This window comes from Molothrus ater, chromosome 1 (genome assembly GCF_012460135.2).
Source record: "Molothrus ater isolate BHLD 08-10-18 breed brown headed cowbird chromosome 1, BPBGC_Mater_1.1, whole genome shotgun sequence".
NCBI lineage: Eukaryota > Metazoa > Chordata > Aves > Passeriformes > Icteridae > Molothrus > Molothrus ater.
Window position 1 is genome coordinate 20777311 of NC_050478.2, and position 15789 is coordinate 20793099.

A 15789-nucleotide genomic window follows, 5' to 3' on the forward strand; every position below is an offset into this window, starting at 1 on the left:
TTTTATTTATGTAACTCATCTACTTCTCACATTACAGTCCACATTAACCCACTCACTGATAAATTCTACCTCTACAAGTATTTCTCTTTTCACTATATAGAAGTTTTGATCTCCACACCCATTTCTTACCTTCAGATCCCTCTTATGCTCTTCCAGACCACCCAATAAAACAGAAATTGCCATTTCCACACAATCATATGTGAAATGGGAATGAAAGGGCAGGGAATTTGTGTATGGAGCACTGAAGGCAGGTGAAGGTCACTGCCTTCAGTGTGTCCTGCACCCTTCCCTTCACTAAAGCCTTCCTGTTCTCTCCTCCATCCTATAATACACCACAGTCTCATGACAAATCTCACCTTCCTTATCCACTGCACTTCCTTTTGTCTTGAAACCCAGTCCTAGAGGTTTCCTCTTCCTTTATCCATCAGTCCCAGTCACCACCCTCAGAATACTCCCTGTAAGTACCAGTCTTGGGGACACTGTAGGACAGTGGGAGTGCAGAGCAGAAGCCTCATGTCCTTGTTGCACAGCCCACCAGTGAACCAGGAAAGCCAGAATTCAGCTCACTGTCCAATGCTACTTCCACATCCCAAGAGCATCTTGACCACGACAGCGGATGGCACTTTTGCTTAACAACTTTCCTGAGATTTTTATAAATATATTACCTTTTAGTGGGCAGTTTCCAAACAACTGGTCTTTATCAAAATCTGAAGAAGTTGCACACCAGAGAGAGTCTGCATCATCCCTCCGAGGGATGCATTCAGCATACCACTTCCCCTGGTGCTTAAAAGGGAACACACAGGGTGCACCAAAGGCATTTCCTCCCAGGGTATAGATGTCTATGGAGAAAAGCAGAGATCAATACTCAACAGTCAGCTGGCATCACATGCTCACCACAGTGACACTCATAGCCAATTTTCCATGGACAAAACTGAGTCATGCAGGGCTCAACACACCAGTGCTTTGTTACCCTGAACCTCTAAAGGTTGTGCCAGTCAGGTACGACTATGGACTATTCAGAACTTAGACTCTCAAATACTTAATTGGGCCTCAAATTAATTTCTGTATAACTTTGTCATGCCATTGCTTTCTGGACAATTGTGTCAGAGGTCCCTGTGACTCAGCTTTTCCCATGACATATATACTTCTGTCCTTAGATAATATATATATATATATATTCTCTTTTGTTTCCCCTGCATTGTTGAAAAAAAACTTGTTGAAAGGAGATATCACAAGATTTTTATTATTCTTCATGAGAGGAAGCTGTATTTTAAATTTGCAAGGACTCTGCTAGGAAGTGACCCTTCCATCACTCTCCACTCTAATTTGCTGTCGTCTGTACAAAATTATGACAAACTTCATTCCTGTGCAACAGCTGTAGTGTACAACAAAAATGTATTCTATTGTTATTGAAATTCCCAACATACCAGTGTCACAACAAAAAGGACATTGGTTACTTGATCCTGAATGCCCCCTCTACATAGCCCAAGAGCCATAAAATTGTAGGAAAAGGAGATCTTACTCTCTAGGGGTCTTTTTACAGGGTAATAAAACATTGCATCCTAAACCATTATGCACCATTTTTCCTTTTGTTTCTTTTCTACTTTTTTTTTTTATTTGGCCTGGGAAACACTGGGTAAATAATGTTAATTGTGAATTCCATCTGTCTAAATTAGATATTCACTTCTTAGAGATTATTGGTGGTCAAACTAAATAAAAGCAACAATAAAAACTAAATATAAAACAATAATCTCTTCTACAAATTGATCAGACATATTTTAAAACAGCCATAGGTTTCCTTTTGCTGTTGTTGTACGAACAGAATTCCCATTCTTCCTTATGTTTGCATCATGGGCCTTTGTAATTTTATTCTATCATTTGAAAGAATTGGATTTTACAAGGTATGTAGAAATGTATACAGCTATATTTGCTGAAAAGTATACAGACATATTCACCTTTCATTTCTACATCCTATTTATAATTAGCTCCTCTGCTGATGTCACTCTAAGAAAATGGTTGCTGCCTGTCCAGCAGGCAGTGGCATGCTTTGTAGGAAGGGGCAGTCAAGTTACCAAGAAATAGAGATGGAATTTCGGTACTCACCCTCATAGCGCTGAGAGCACACACCGTCTGCACTTCCATGGATTTTCCACCTGCTCCCTTTGCTAGATACTTTGGACAGTCTCATTTTCTTCCCCTTCCCCTTGCCATAGTTGAGAAATAAATCCTTGCCATGGGTTGCAAGTGTCTCATTTCTGCACTCCCACCACTGGAGTTCGTTTGTCCTGTTGCAGGATTCCAAGGTGACGGCCGCCTCGTCGTCCTTGGCGAGCACTCCCAGGCACAGCTTGAGTGCCATGCTCAGCAGCTGAGTGGGAGAGACCCACCTGAACTTCTGAAACTCGTCATGCTCATCACAAGTGGTGGTTATGACTGAGCTAGAGTTCTGAGCTTGGGCACAGAGCTTGTTATCTTCATTATAGATTGAAAATATTCCCCGACCTATAAAATTAAATGATAATGCAAACATTTAAGGAGAAGTTTCTTAGGAGATAAAGGCAATTAGTTGCTATATGACAGTCTGCGACCCAAAAACAAAAAAACCAAACCAAACACCAAAACAAACAAACAAAAAAAACCAAACAAACAAAAAAAAAACAAAAAAAACCCAAAAAAACCCCAACCAACCAACCAACAAAACCAAACAAACCAAAAAAACCCAAAAATGGCATATATAGTTCATAGAGAGATAAATCAAGAGAAGTTAATCATTGGTATGAAGGATATTTATGAAAATATTCTTAAAATGAAAAACCACAAGAGCTGAAAATAGAGCTCTTTCAAGTGAAATTGCTCTTCTTCATATCCCTCCTGAAACCACAGTGGTCTCAAAAAGCATCTCAAAAATGACCTTCACTACATTTCATCATTTCTTCAAAGTTCCACAAAGTCATATTTAAAAATGGGCTTTTATTCTGCAAGTAAGAGTACTTTTTTGCTTTAGAGCTATTAAAAATCATTTACATACTCAAAATTAAAAAAAAAAATTAAATTTGGCCCAGAAAAACACTGTAGTTTTCAGCTCACCAAGAAATAGTGTATTTTTCATTTTTGGTTAATTATCTTGGAAATTTTTAGCAGCTGTGCAAAAATTCATTTCTTCCCAGAGTTTTATTTGTAAGTTTCTCAGGAGGGAAGCCACAACTTGCAGCATCATCAGTTCTAAGAACAGTTAAACTACGCCAGTATCCTAAGTGCTATTAATAACTACATTTGTAAATAGAAATGTGAGACACTGAACATCAGGGTTTTGTTTCTTTCTTAAGATCAGCTTCAACAAAACCTCCTCCAAATCTTCACTCTTTTTGCATCTCAGCTTGCATCCCTTTTCTCCCTTCCAGGTGACAGGTAACATCACCTAACTCACTCGGCAGTGCCATCAACTTTTACCCAAGAGTTCTTGCCAAGGCCAGAGTACCTAGCTGGGCCTTCATAACCCTCCCATCCCAAAGCTGACAGGGAATGGTTGAACAGCCTTGGTGTTGTTGCTCTGAGAGGCTATAGACCAGAACAAGCCAGGTAATATTTTCCCTGACAGAGCTCTCTGGCTGCAGTGATTCGTGGGCAAGTTAGCAGAGGATGGGTTAGAGCTGGCTTGGTCTCACCCAAAAGCATGCCCAGAAGAAATTCCCTGTGGTGGATTAGATCCTTGGTGCATTGGATGGTCCCTGCTGCCATTCAAGCAATAGTACTGGACTTCCAGAGTTCTCTAGCTGGAAACTTGCCATGGAAAAGACACAGTGTCATTTCTTTTTCATCTCAGCAGTAGGAGGGTGCGAGATCTAATGGATGGGAGATTTTGAGGTCCTTCCTAAAGTTCTCAGCTTGGAAATGAGTTTTAAGATCAGTAAGCTATGGTCTATATGAGCTGCCAAAAAATTCAAAGCACACATCAGCCAGTAGTTCTGTGCATGCTGAGGGTTCACTGCTCTGTACTGAACTCTTCTAGCCTCTGATGGAGTAAAGTGAAATCAGATTTTGTCTGCTTTCTCAAGAATCAGCACTGCCGAGGTTATGGCCACATCTATTGGCATATTCCTTTCACTCATATACTACATTGAAACCTGGGTTAAGGAAAGAGAATGCCTATGCAGATATTACCAAACTTCAAGCTGAGCATAACATTTTCAAATCATAAGCTGTGACTAGATCTAAATTCACTGCCCACTAAGGGAGATAACTAGAACACACATTAAAGAACTTGAGAACCTCCACACAAAGCAGAGGACAAAGACTTACCAGACATTTGAAGAGATGTACTAATGGAGAGAAGAAAAATCAGGGACAAGTAGAGAGACATGGCAAATATTTCACTCCTTTCTTCCCTTCACCTCGTATTGATCCTAAGGACCAAATCAGTGCCTTGCAAGAAAATCCCGCTGCACTGAAGTGGATTAACAAACCCTTTTTAAGACCCAAGAGATACAGGGAAGTTCTGAGCTTCAAATAAGGAACTGTCTCATGTCACATGAGTAATTTTGAAATAATACATTAATGAGCGAACTTTGCTTCCTAAGCTAGTTTTTCTAATGTATAAAAATTTGCCATGGAAGTATAAGATCTAACAGGTAAGATTTTAGTGTGGATTTTTTAAGACAAACCTTATAATTCAGAATCATTATTTTTACCAAAAGGTGAGATTACTGTCTCATTTGCAGAAATAAATAAAAGAAGTAAAAAAGAAGAGAAAGATTTCCTGTATCAATGCATGATGAAAAAAGCCAGAGTGCACTGCAGTATTGTGAAAAACCTGGTGGGACACCACACAAATGAAGTAACTATGACCTTGGAGTCAGAGAGAAACAGAATTTTCCATGCTTGAAATTCCACAGAAAAGAAAAAAAAAAAAAGCTGTAGAAAGTCAGATCTGTGTTCTTCAGGAGACCCCTATTCTTTGTTTTGCTCCATTCTTGACTATATGCAGGAATAATTACCCAAATGACAGCAACAGCTTAAAAAATTTGGGAAAGAATATACGCAATTCTAGGAAGAAAAGAACCTGTAACTGGGAAATACTGGATTTTCAGTTATTGCTAGTGAGGAAAATGAAACTGATGAGGAATACTGCCTCATTTTTAATGCCACTAGTCTGTGAAAGTTTGCACCCCATAAAGTATACACCCTACAGGCATTCTGACAAAATTCTGATGTTTACTTTCATAAAGTTTTCTCCATGATAGTTTAAAGAGCTCAAAAATCTTAGAGCACAGGGACAAGAAAAGGGACTCTCGTAGGAAGCTTTGCATCAGTTTTTGCACATGGACTTTGAAAAATTTCATTTCCCATACCTTCAGGAGAGGCTGGTGTGGCATACCTTCCCCAATATTGCATCTGCAGCAAAATTGCAGTGAAAACACTGGACACCCACATGAAGTTGTGGGAGTTTGCTTCTATTACTCTGACTCAGATGTAGGTGAATGACTGGGTCTGATAATGTGTGCAGGGAATTGGAGTAGAACAAAGCCACAACAGTGAGGGAGAATAGTGGGACCTCGAGGCCAGCAGACACAGCTAGAACAAAGCCATGCAGAGAAGGGAGCCTGAAAAGGATATTGAGACCTGAGCAAAGAGGAAGAAATGAGGCTGCTCCACAAAGCAGCAGAATCCAATTACTCACTAAGTTATGATCCATATGTAAGGATGGCTGCAGTCAAGCATTCTGGTACTCCCCAACACCAGAGTGTTTGAACGTGCAACCTCAATTTTCCATCTTTCCTTCCTTCCTTGTTCAGGAGCAAGACAAATATGTCATGTGGTAGTGCTGTATAAAACATCTCAGAATGTCCAAATCTACCAGGGTGTAACAAGGAAAATTACAACAGAGAAAAGAAACTGGGTCTGTTCTGAACAAGGATCAGTGGTTGGTGAGGGACTGGCACTGATAATCTGTTGAGAGAGGCTGAACAAGTGTAAAACATACTAAAGTCAGCTTTACCTCTGTGTTTATGTGTTTGAGCAGATTGCATCATAGCCCACAAAGTGGGAAAGAAAACCAGAGGGCTGGGAAGATGTGCTCCAGGATCTGCCATTTGGCAAGGCACAGCCTGACGTTTTAAAAGTGGCGAGGAACAAAAGCTGCTGGAGTTTGTGTTGAGTCAGCATTGTTCCTCTGGCAGTCTCTGCTCCCAGGCAGGAAGTTACACTCACAGTGTGCAGATTCACCACCTTTCTTCTAAAGTCCAAACTTTTTCAGAGAAAAGGGAAATGAGAATTAAACACAAGTGTACCAAGAAACACAGCAATGTGAAGAGACAAAACCTTACACACTATTGAATATTACCATCAAGTCATTCCTCAGGTGCTCACAGAAATGGATGGGTGAGGCCATCTGGATTCAACTGGATGCTTCTCTATATTCATTTTTTTAAAAAACCACTTATATTAAAATATGAAAGTAATTTTGTGATCATTTAGCCTGCTATATCTTGATATAAGATTTCAATCCAGAATCCCCACACATAGGACAATCACAGTTTCCAAGTTATAAACATTTATTTCTTTCAAAAAAAGCCACTCTAAACCTCAGTAGGAACATTCTAGCCTAAAAAAAAAAAGGGAACAACCTTTCTATTTTTCTATTTTCACATTACATAATGAATGATTTTTTTTCCTTTCATTTTTCTATACCACCTGATCAAATGTAAGAAATCTTGGCAGCATCAGAGGATTATAGATATAAACTCTTAGGGATCTGTCAAAACATTTATTTGCTTTTCTGTTCATATTCCCTTGTTCATCGTCTTGTTTTTCAAGGAATTATTTTCCTTGTTTTTACAGCAAGTATGTTTCAGAAAAGCAAGAACCCAATTCCTCTGTGAATATACATATATATATATATATATATAGATATATATAGATATAGATAGATATAGATATATGTGTGCATGCGTGTGTGTGTGTGTGTGTGTGTGTGTGTGTATGCAAAATACAGCCTGAGACCTCCCCTATGTAGCGTCATCTACTTGGGAGACAAGGTAAGAGATCACAAGAGCAACAGTTAGAGTCTAAGGCACCTGACCAGTCCCAATATGAATAGCAGTCAGTAGCAGAAAATGGTTGAAAGATTTGGTGAAGGATCAGAATATGTAAAATATAAAATTAGAGTGTGTCCATATGAACATGACTCATTTCCAGTAAGACACATTTCTTTTTTCCAGTCAAATAGAGAAGCATATTTTACTTATCTATGTTCCTAGGTAAAAGCTTTTCATTTGATCTTATTTGAATTAGATATTGTTTAAAGTGTTCAAGTTACCTTCTATTCAAAAATTTCTGTTATAGTTTGTGTATAAAGCATCAGTGCTCACTTTCTGCTTATGACATGGAACTGTGAGTATTTCCTGTGCTGTAAATGCTACTGTTTCTGTATCAGTCTTTTTAATGGGAAATTTGCTTCAATTCCATTGTCTTGAAATAGGAAATACTGTAAGCCATGCAGTTTAAATTTCCCCCTCTTCTGAAAATCTTTCAAGTCTTTTTAACTTACACTCTTTCTAAAATGAGCAGGCTAAGCAGCTCCATCTTCAGAGTAGGGCTTCTTGTTTAGAACCTTCTCTATTTTTCTATAGCTGTTTGGATAGGAGAGCAGAACTGAACAGAAGCACCTACATCTACTGCCAGCTATTAACGAGCATGGCATTTTAATTCTCCTCAGCTCAGAGACAATGCTGGATTTCAGGAAAAATAAATGAATGAATGAGCTCAGAATTATCCAGGCTCCAATGGTTATATTCCCTCCTTGACACTTTTTAGTGATGTACTTAATAAGTATGGCAAAAAACAGAAATGAGATATCCCCTCTATTTTTGTCTTCTTTGCAACCATACCTTTGCATATGTGCATGGGAATAAAGGTTATCTGGAAGAATGATTCAGTGTACAGACACCATTTTAAGATTGTGCAGGGCCCAGAAGAGAACTGAGCTTCTTTTAGGTGAGACTGCACCTGTTTGTTGTTTGCTCAACAGCCAGCACAGTGAGGCTGGGATTTCAGTCAGGCTCTCTTGGCCTTTCATTGTCTGTTTCACATAAATTTCTGCCTGGCACCACTCCTCCATAGAACTGAAACAACATGACCCTTAGTATCATTAATCAGTCAGAAGCCGCATCAGATGGCATAAAAAACCATTAGAGGTACCGATCCTCGAAAAAACATGCTTAAACAATTGCATATTAAAAATGGAAACAACAGTAGGAACAGTGCAAAGAAACAGCTGGGAGAAAGAGAGCAGAGCCAGAGAAAAGGAGTTCCTGGACAAATTTTCCCATCTTACCTACATATGTATGTAATTTAAGACTTTTACTAAATCCCTCAACTCACATTTTTGTTTTGTCTTTAAGCAGATTTAATCCTGGGACAGATTCAGGAAAATATGGTTAATATAATACTTGTTAACAACTTTTCCTGGAATGTCTCCCCTGAGGTATCATCTCTTTTTTCACTTTATCATGTTGCAGTGTCTTATATAGATGAGACTATAAAATACAAACCTATTTTAAAAATCAAAGATAGTTATTTTTTATTTCACGGAGCAAAATCTGAAACCACTAAATCAATTCTTGCAAACCTTTGCAAGCAAGTGAGGAATCACATATGATTTACATTTTACAGGATTTACAAAAATTAGGAATATAAACTCCTTGGGGAATAGAAGATGTCCATAAATAGTAGCCGATTTAACCATGTTTGAAAGCAAATAAAATCAGTAGTAATTATTATATTGGTAAAGCTAAATTGTTCTTTACTTGCAGCACACATCTCACAAACCTATGCTACTTACTGAGAAGCTGTAGAGAGCAGTACCAGCATGTGATCACCATAACAGCTCTGCAGAAACCTTCTGCTCCCAGAAGCCTCAGAACATACATAGGCAATCTTCCTCCCTCTCACCAGTAACTGCTGCCTGGTAAGAAGGAAGTTTTGCCTTCATCACCTTTACCTTCATCACCTTTTGCCTTCATCACCTCTCACCAACAAACCCACTTGTGGCCAGCCAAAACTGGCAGGTACTATGAACCACACTTTTCCACTCCAGAGGTCTGCCCCCAGATTTCACCTGGTAAAATCCTAGAATTCATAAACTGCAAGTACTTCATTCTTGATTTTCTGTATTGTACAAAGTTGTGGGACTGAAATATCACAAAGGTCTTTTTGCCCATGTGGTCCAAATGGGAAATGTGCCCAAATACAGACTTACTCTCTAGTGACCTCGCCTGTACTTCAGCCATGGGAATACTTGAAAGATGGTAAAATTAGAAGATGTTTACTGAATAGCTTCGAGTTCAATAGCATGGTTTGAAACAAATCTGGTGCAGAAATGTCAAATCTAATGTGTGTTCTTCAAGGGGCTCTTGGATTTTACTTTATTTTATCCATTTCTACTGTTCCATTTAATAATTAGTCAACATTACCACTTTTCTTAAGACCAACATTCACCAGGGTGATCATCAAATCCTGAGACCTGAAATCTTTCGCTTTATATAATGGCTACAAAATAAAAAAAACTGCAGCGTATGACATTATACACAGAAACAGGCTAGTACAGTAATCGCACATGAGAAAATACCTTTGGCTTAATTCTAATTGCATAATTTTAAATAAAACAAGGCACATTTTATTACTTTACATTTTATATTACATATTACATTACATTTCCTTTTGTTACATTACAGTGTTGCATGTTCATTCTGCTCTATGTTGGTCACAAGATCCTTTGTGTCACTAATTCCAGGAACTGCATCACCATTAAAATACAAATTATTCTCAAAGCTGTCATTTGTTGGCAAGCAATTCTTCCTTCTTTTGTAGAAGAGATATCCTGCAAGGCCACTTCCAACCAGGATGATGATACCAACAATAACTATAACTGCTGTTTTGCTGTGGTTTAGGGTAGAAGCCTTCTCATCTTTTGTCATTACTGAAAACAAACAGGAAGAAATCAAGAGAATGCTACAGAAGTCTTTATCTGATTACTGGAAGCAAGTTCTTTAGAATGCATGATCTTCTGAGAAAAAGGGGTTAATTTGTTTTAATGTAATGAGAAGAAGAGGGAGCAACATAAAATAACTTGATTTTAAATCACTAATATTGCATGCCATATCACAAACTATTATTATGTTTTTAGTCTTCATTTGGATATGCACCTAAATAGACTATATTGTGTACTTATTGGAAACAGTGTCATTCTAGGAAATAAGTACAGTACTTCGGTAAAGCAGAAAATTTGAGACATAGTACAAAATATTTTTGGTTTATGATCTTATGTGGGACTAGTTTTTTTCTACTTGAGAGACAATATTCTTACCCATTGTAGGTATTTCAGCTGGTGGCATTTCAGATGCTGGTGGCATTTCAGTTGCTGGAACTTGAAAATATAAAAAATAATTATATTTTTGTATTATTATTTATTTCTACATTATTTATTTATATATCTTGGAATATACTGAAAATCATGCTCAGATAAATATATGGTAATACAAACCACTAAATACTGAAAACACTTGGGTTTAGTTCATACAAAATTATATACACCTAAGGCATAGCACAGCGCTCTAGTGTATTTTGGTCTCATATGTAGCTATTTATACAAACTAACAAAAAAATAATATCAAAAAGCTCCACGGAGACTGATCCAGACATCAGAATGAAACCAAAACAAAATCTATACAACATCTTGAGGATAGACATGGTCAAACACAGTCCTCAATATAAATAAAAATTATTCTAGTACCTGTTACATAAACACAGAAAATGTAATAAATTTGGTTTTCCAATAGACATTGATGGCTTACCTGCATAGACACTTGAAATCCCTCATGAATTTCACAGTGCCCTAGCATGCATCACATCTGAACTAAAAGGTTTGTAGCTCATTTAAATTTTAACATCAGGGCCATGAAATCTGGCTTGCTGGGTAAATGAACCATCATTTAAGATGAAGGTATTTATTTTGCCATGTGGATATAACATCAGTTTATTATTAAGTCTTGAATCAATGAATCATGTTTCATTCTGAAAAAGGTGAGCTCAGGAATTAAATAATTTTTCCAGTCCCCACTTACATCTTTTTGATAGTGCTGCCCAGTGGTGTGAGCACCACTGTGCAACACAAAGATGCTCCCTCTGAATATCAGGAAACACTTTTTCACTGTGAGGGTGACTGAGCACTGGCACAGGCTGCCCAGAGAGGTTGTGAATTTCCGTCCTTGGATTGTCACTAGCCCTTATAAGAAGTTCCTCTCCAGCTGTCTCGTGAGCCCCCTTTAGGTGCTCTAAGGTCTCCCTAGATTCTTGTCTTCCCCAGACTGAGCATCTCCTCACTAAAGAAATAAAGTTAGATACTTGTGGAATAGACCTGCTACAGAACTCTCAAATTACTGTGGTAAAAATTAGCTCAACAAATTAAACAGAAAACAGCATCTATTCTATGGGAAGACTTCCGTCATGTTTTTGTATTTCAGTCTCTTCAGAAAACAGCAAACATAGCCAGCAATATCCAGTGCAACTTGGTAAAACCATGCTTCTAATGCTCCATTTATTGGTCTGTAGCTGTAACAGTTTGTTTAAATTCTGCACGTGGAGCATTGTCACAGTTCAGAAAAACTATGCCAAGAAAAGCTGCATGTCTATAACAATGTAGGACTAGATTGTGTCCTGATTTGGGGTGAGTGACTATATAATCCCTGCATTGACACTGGAATTAGGTTGAATCTGTGGCATTCCAGATTAGTAGATTAGACTGGCTAAAGCTAATCCTTGAAAAAAGTAACTAGATTTCATCTGCTTCAGCTCTTTGTCAATATCAAAGCAGGTGAATGCCAGTAGCAGCAGAAATAATTGAACTGAATGGTCAAAAAGGAACAGTGGCGATTTATTCTAACACTTGGTACCCATGTCTATGACTATTTGTCAATGACAATACAAAAAGATTGATAAATGGACTCTGAAAGGGTGGATATACTGAGATGTTGCAGTGCTTCCTGTAAAAGACACAGTCACCATTACAAGCATTTGAGTAAGTAAGAATAATTTTGCACGAGAACAAATTTACAGAAAGGATAGCAAAATTTCTCTCATTTCCAGTATTGTAGAGGAAGTCAGTATATTGCAGCTACACATCTCAACCTTCTTAGGAAGCATAAGTAAGAGATTTTGATTTTGCAATATATGCTGAAAGAAATTATTATGATGACTTTTAGGAATATGTATACACTAGATGTCCCCACTGTCAAATTTGCACATTCAGTTTTTTCAGGGCACGTTCAGTTTAGCATGTTCAAACTATGCTATTTGCTTTGCTTTTCATTCATTCATCTTTTCACAACAGGAGGACATAGAGACAAAAGATCCCAAGCTGTTAAATAAATCACAATTTATAAATATTCAATTAATAGAAATAATTAATAAATATTCAATTAATAAAACTCAGAAAACACATGCACATGAGACCAGCAGAGGGAAATAAACAATGGGCAGACCAGAGGGGATACCCTGAGGAATATGTTTGCATATAGATGAGGCAGATTTTTGTACACAAGGCATGGTCCTCACACTGTGATTTCTCAACAATTGTCAATAGAAAACATGCAAACTCGTCAAGTGTATACACCAGGTACAGCTAAAATATGAACACAGTCTTCTAAAAGCAATTCTTAAGGGACTTGACTACTGTCCAGAACTACTTTCTGAAGAGTCATTCTATCTTTTTGTTGTCATGGAAATGTGCATCCTTTGGCATATACAGAAACTCAGAACATCCAGCTGAAATGCATTGTGTGTAACAGCCATCTACTAGTACTAGCTTACAGAGAGCATATTCCATACATAAAACAAATTCATAAATGCAGCACTTACTTTTTGGCTTTTTACAAATATATCCTTTGTAGGAAGAGCAATAGAAATTATTCCAATACCCAGAGTCTGCATACATTTCAACACAGTGCTCATTTTCCTGAGAAGAAGGTTCTCCTACATTCCAGTTGACAAAATTCACTGCACTGCCGTCTAGCCACAACCATAGTCCTAATAGAAAAAACATTGAATAGCGGAAAAAAGATAGTCTTAATTTCCATACTTTCACATGCTCCATATTTATTGCCTTCCTGAGAAATTTACTTGTCACCACTTTTGGAGACAGACCACTAAACTATTTACTTCTGGCACAACATGTTGCCCCTAAGTTTTTATGCAAATGATATGATATCAATATTTGAAAAATGGCAGACAAATCTAGCTTATGGTGTTGCAAAGGCAAGTTCCAAGAAGAATCTCCCACAAGTGATAGCAATAGTGCAGTGTCAATTATTCATTCCATTTATAGAAATAAGTAATGTTAAAATATAACTTCAACAGAATACTCTTTATTTCAGTAATTTTTAGGAAGGTTTTGTGTTACTCTTTTCAAATCCCACACCAAAGTCTTTCTAGGCCCAATTTTATTTCATTTGTTTTCCAGTTTCTACTCCTTTCCACAAGCTTTACAGACGATCTTCCTTTTTATAGATCTCCTTCCCAAATCTTGTGATCACTGTTGCTCAGCTATGCTTTGGACTTTCTGCTTCTTCCTTCCTTTTTTTTTTTCTTTCTTTTAATAGTGCTATTTATTTAGAGTAAATGTACTCCTTGTGACTGTAAGCTGTACTCAAGCAAATTCTTACACTCAGCATGAAAATTGTATTTTGATTTTTATAAGATTCTATATATTTTGGGGTTTTTTTGGTTTTTTTTTTTTAAATAATTCCTGACACCCTTTCTGTGAGGACATGGCAACTGAATACAATCTGGATACACACATAAAGGTATGAAATTTAGCTATGGAGTTATGCTGAAATTGCTATAATCACTATCTAGAGTGAATCACTATCTAGAATCACTATCTAGAAGGAAGAGCTGAAGAACTCTTGTGTTTATGATTACTGTGAGAAGTGTGCTGCTCTACACTGCTCTAGAGCCACTTTAAGAAACACTTCTTGTGTCAACTGATCGCATGAGTAAACCTCAGCTTTCCTCTGTGTGTCATGCATATAAACGACTACCCTTGAATTCTTGCCTTTACCAAAAATTTTTGCTATTCCTGGTTAAGATTCAAGCAATGTAATTGAAAAGTTGTCTTATCCTTAAGAAGTTTGTCATTTAAATGCTTGGGTAGACAGTTGCAAAAATAATCTTCCAAAACTCAAGAAAATCCCACTCAAGTCACCGGAACTATTTTGCAACCTTGCCACTGACAGTTATACTGGTATTTTTTTACCTGAACAGTATAAGACTGTACTTTAAAATCCATCATAATATTAGAAATATCTATCTAACTGAATATTAATTGCATTAATGTGAAAGCAATAATCATAAAATATAGGATTTAATTAAAGCAGCCTCTTGCCTATTCTATCTGGCTTTATCTTCTTTATTACAGAATTATAGCATGAAATTTTCAACACTCATGTCAAAAAGCTTGCAGTAATTAGTCACTAAAAAAAAAGACATTAAAAGTAGAGAAAGTACCATCCACATTTCTGTACATTCCTGTCCAAAATGTTGATGTTTTGCCTTCAAGTGGTTCAAGGTTGTAGGTCAGAAAGTTGGCTTCAGCTGAGTCTTCAACTGAGACCAAAGAGGCACCTGGAAGATGCAGGGAAAGAAAAATCTCTTAGAGATGCTTCACAAGGGAAAACATTCTCATTTCCCTGTCAACAAATTGCTTCAACAAAATGCTTCAACTTTCTGAGTATCAGAAAAGAGAGGGGGAATCTTCTCACCCAGTACCAGGTGTCTACATGTGCCGTGGGTTTCACTGGTAGGTTCTTATTGACTACATGAAAATATATATTTCCAGTGAAGATAAAGCTATAATATATTCTGCTGGAGAGTCAATGAGTGATCTCGGCATAATCTGATGGGAGACCAGGCACCTATGTCACATTGCCACCAATGCCATAAACAACAATGCTGCAGACATATGAAATCCATCAAAATCAATCTTCATCCGTTTCCAAAATAAGGAAGTTGAGAGAATGAAACTGCACAACAGCCCTAGTTTACTCATATATTATCCAGAGTAAACATTTTTCACTCCAGTGGTATAAAACTGCAATAATCAAGGGAGAAATTAGATCAAGAATACAAAAGATATAAATTCCATTAAGCTTTAGTGACTGCTGTGGATGAAGCTGTTTTATCTCCTGTCAAGGTCAAAGTACAAGATTTCTATTTTCATGATCTTCAGTCCAGGCCACACAGATCCTCTCATGCCTGGTCCCACATGCATGAGGCAGTGCGGGCCATAGTTTTTCCATTACCTCTCCAATTAAGGCAATAATTGGATGCAACTGTCTTGTCCAACACTTGGACCATCCTTGAACTCACAAAAACACATAAAACATGTTCAGCTTTCCACAGTTAGGAAAACAAGTAGGTTTTGTTACTTGATACTTTTGATACTTGTTTTAGGAAAAGTAGGATGCTCACCTAGTCGAAGGCATTCTAAAGATGCCTGGGCCCAGTTTCTTGAAGATGAAGATTCAATGTAGTAGCAATGACCTCGGAAAGGGATCCAAGATCTGTGTCCTTCTGACTCAGGACACTTTCCTGGAAGCTGAGGGGGCTCAGTGGGAGCTTGAACTGATTAAAAATAGTTAAAAAAAAAAACATGTGACTACGTCCTTACATTCACTGCCTTTTGATTTTTGCAGGTTTTGACATTGCAAGTTTATTCAATAGGAAAATAAATAGCAG

The 15789-nt window shown here is 37.5% G+C and overlaps 2 protein-coding genes across 2 annotated transcripts in view; both read right to left on the reverse strand.

Moving 5' to 3' along the window:
• The window catches only part of LOC118684069 (macrophage mannose receptor 1-like), a 31531-nt gene extending 27112 nt beyond the window's left edge, over positions 1–4419 (reverse strand). The window contains exons 1-3 of the mRNA XM_036378762.1: positions 4300–4419; positions 2104–2502; positions 666–839 (exon numbers count right to left, since the gene is read on the reverse strand). Of these exons, the coding sequence (XP_036234655.1) occupies positions 666–839; positions 2104–2502; positions 4300–4360 (634 nt within the window). The 5' untranslated portion in view covers positions 4361–4419. The remainder of the gene's footprint in view (positions 1–665; positions 840–2103; positions 2503–4299) is intronic.
• A 4131-nt stretch (positions 4420–8550) lies between these two features.
• LOC118694971 (macrophage mannose receptor 1-like) overlaps positions 8551–15789 on the reverse strand; it is a 53109-nt gene continuing 45870 nt past the window's right edge. The window contains exons 26-30 of the mRNA XM_054515046.1: positions 15523–15675; positions 14560–14676; positions 12913–13080; positions 10364–10423; positions 8551–9976 (exon numbers count right to left, since the gene is read on the reverse strand). Coding sequence (XP_054371021.1) covers positions 9726–9976; positions 10364–10423; positions 12913–13080; positions 14560–14676; positions 15523–15675 — 749 coding nt within the window. The 3' untranslated portion in view covers positions 8551–9725. The remainder of the gene's footprint in view (positions 9977–10363; positions 10424–12912; positions 13081–14559; positions 14677–15522; positions 15676–15789) is intronic.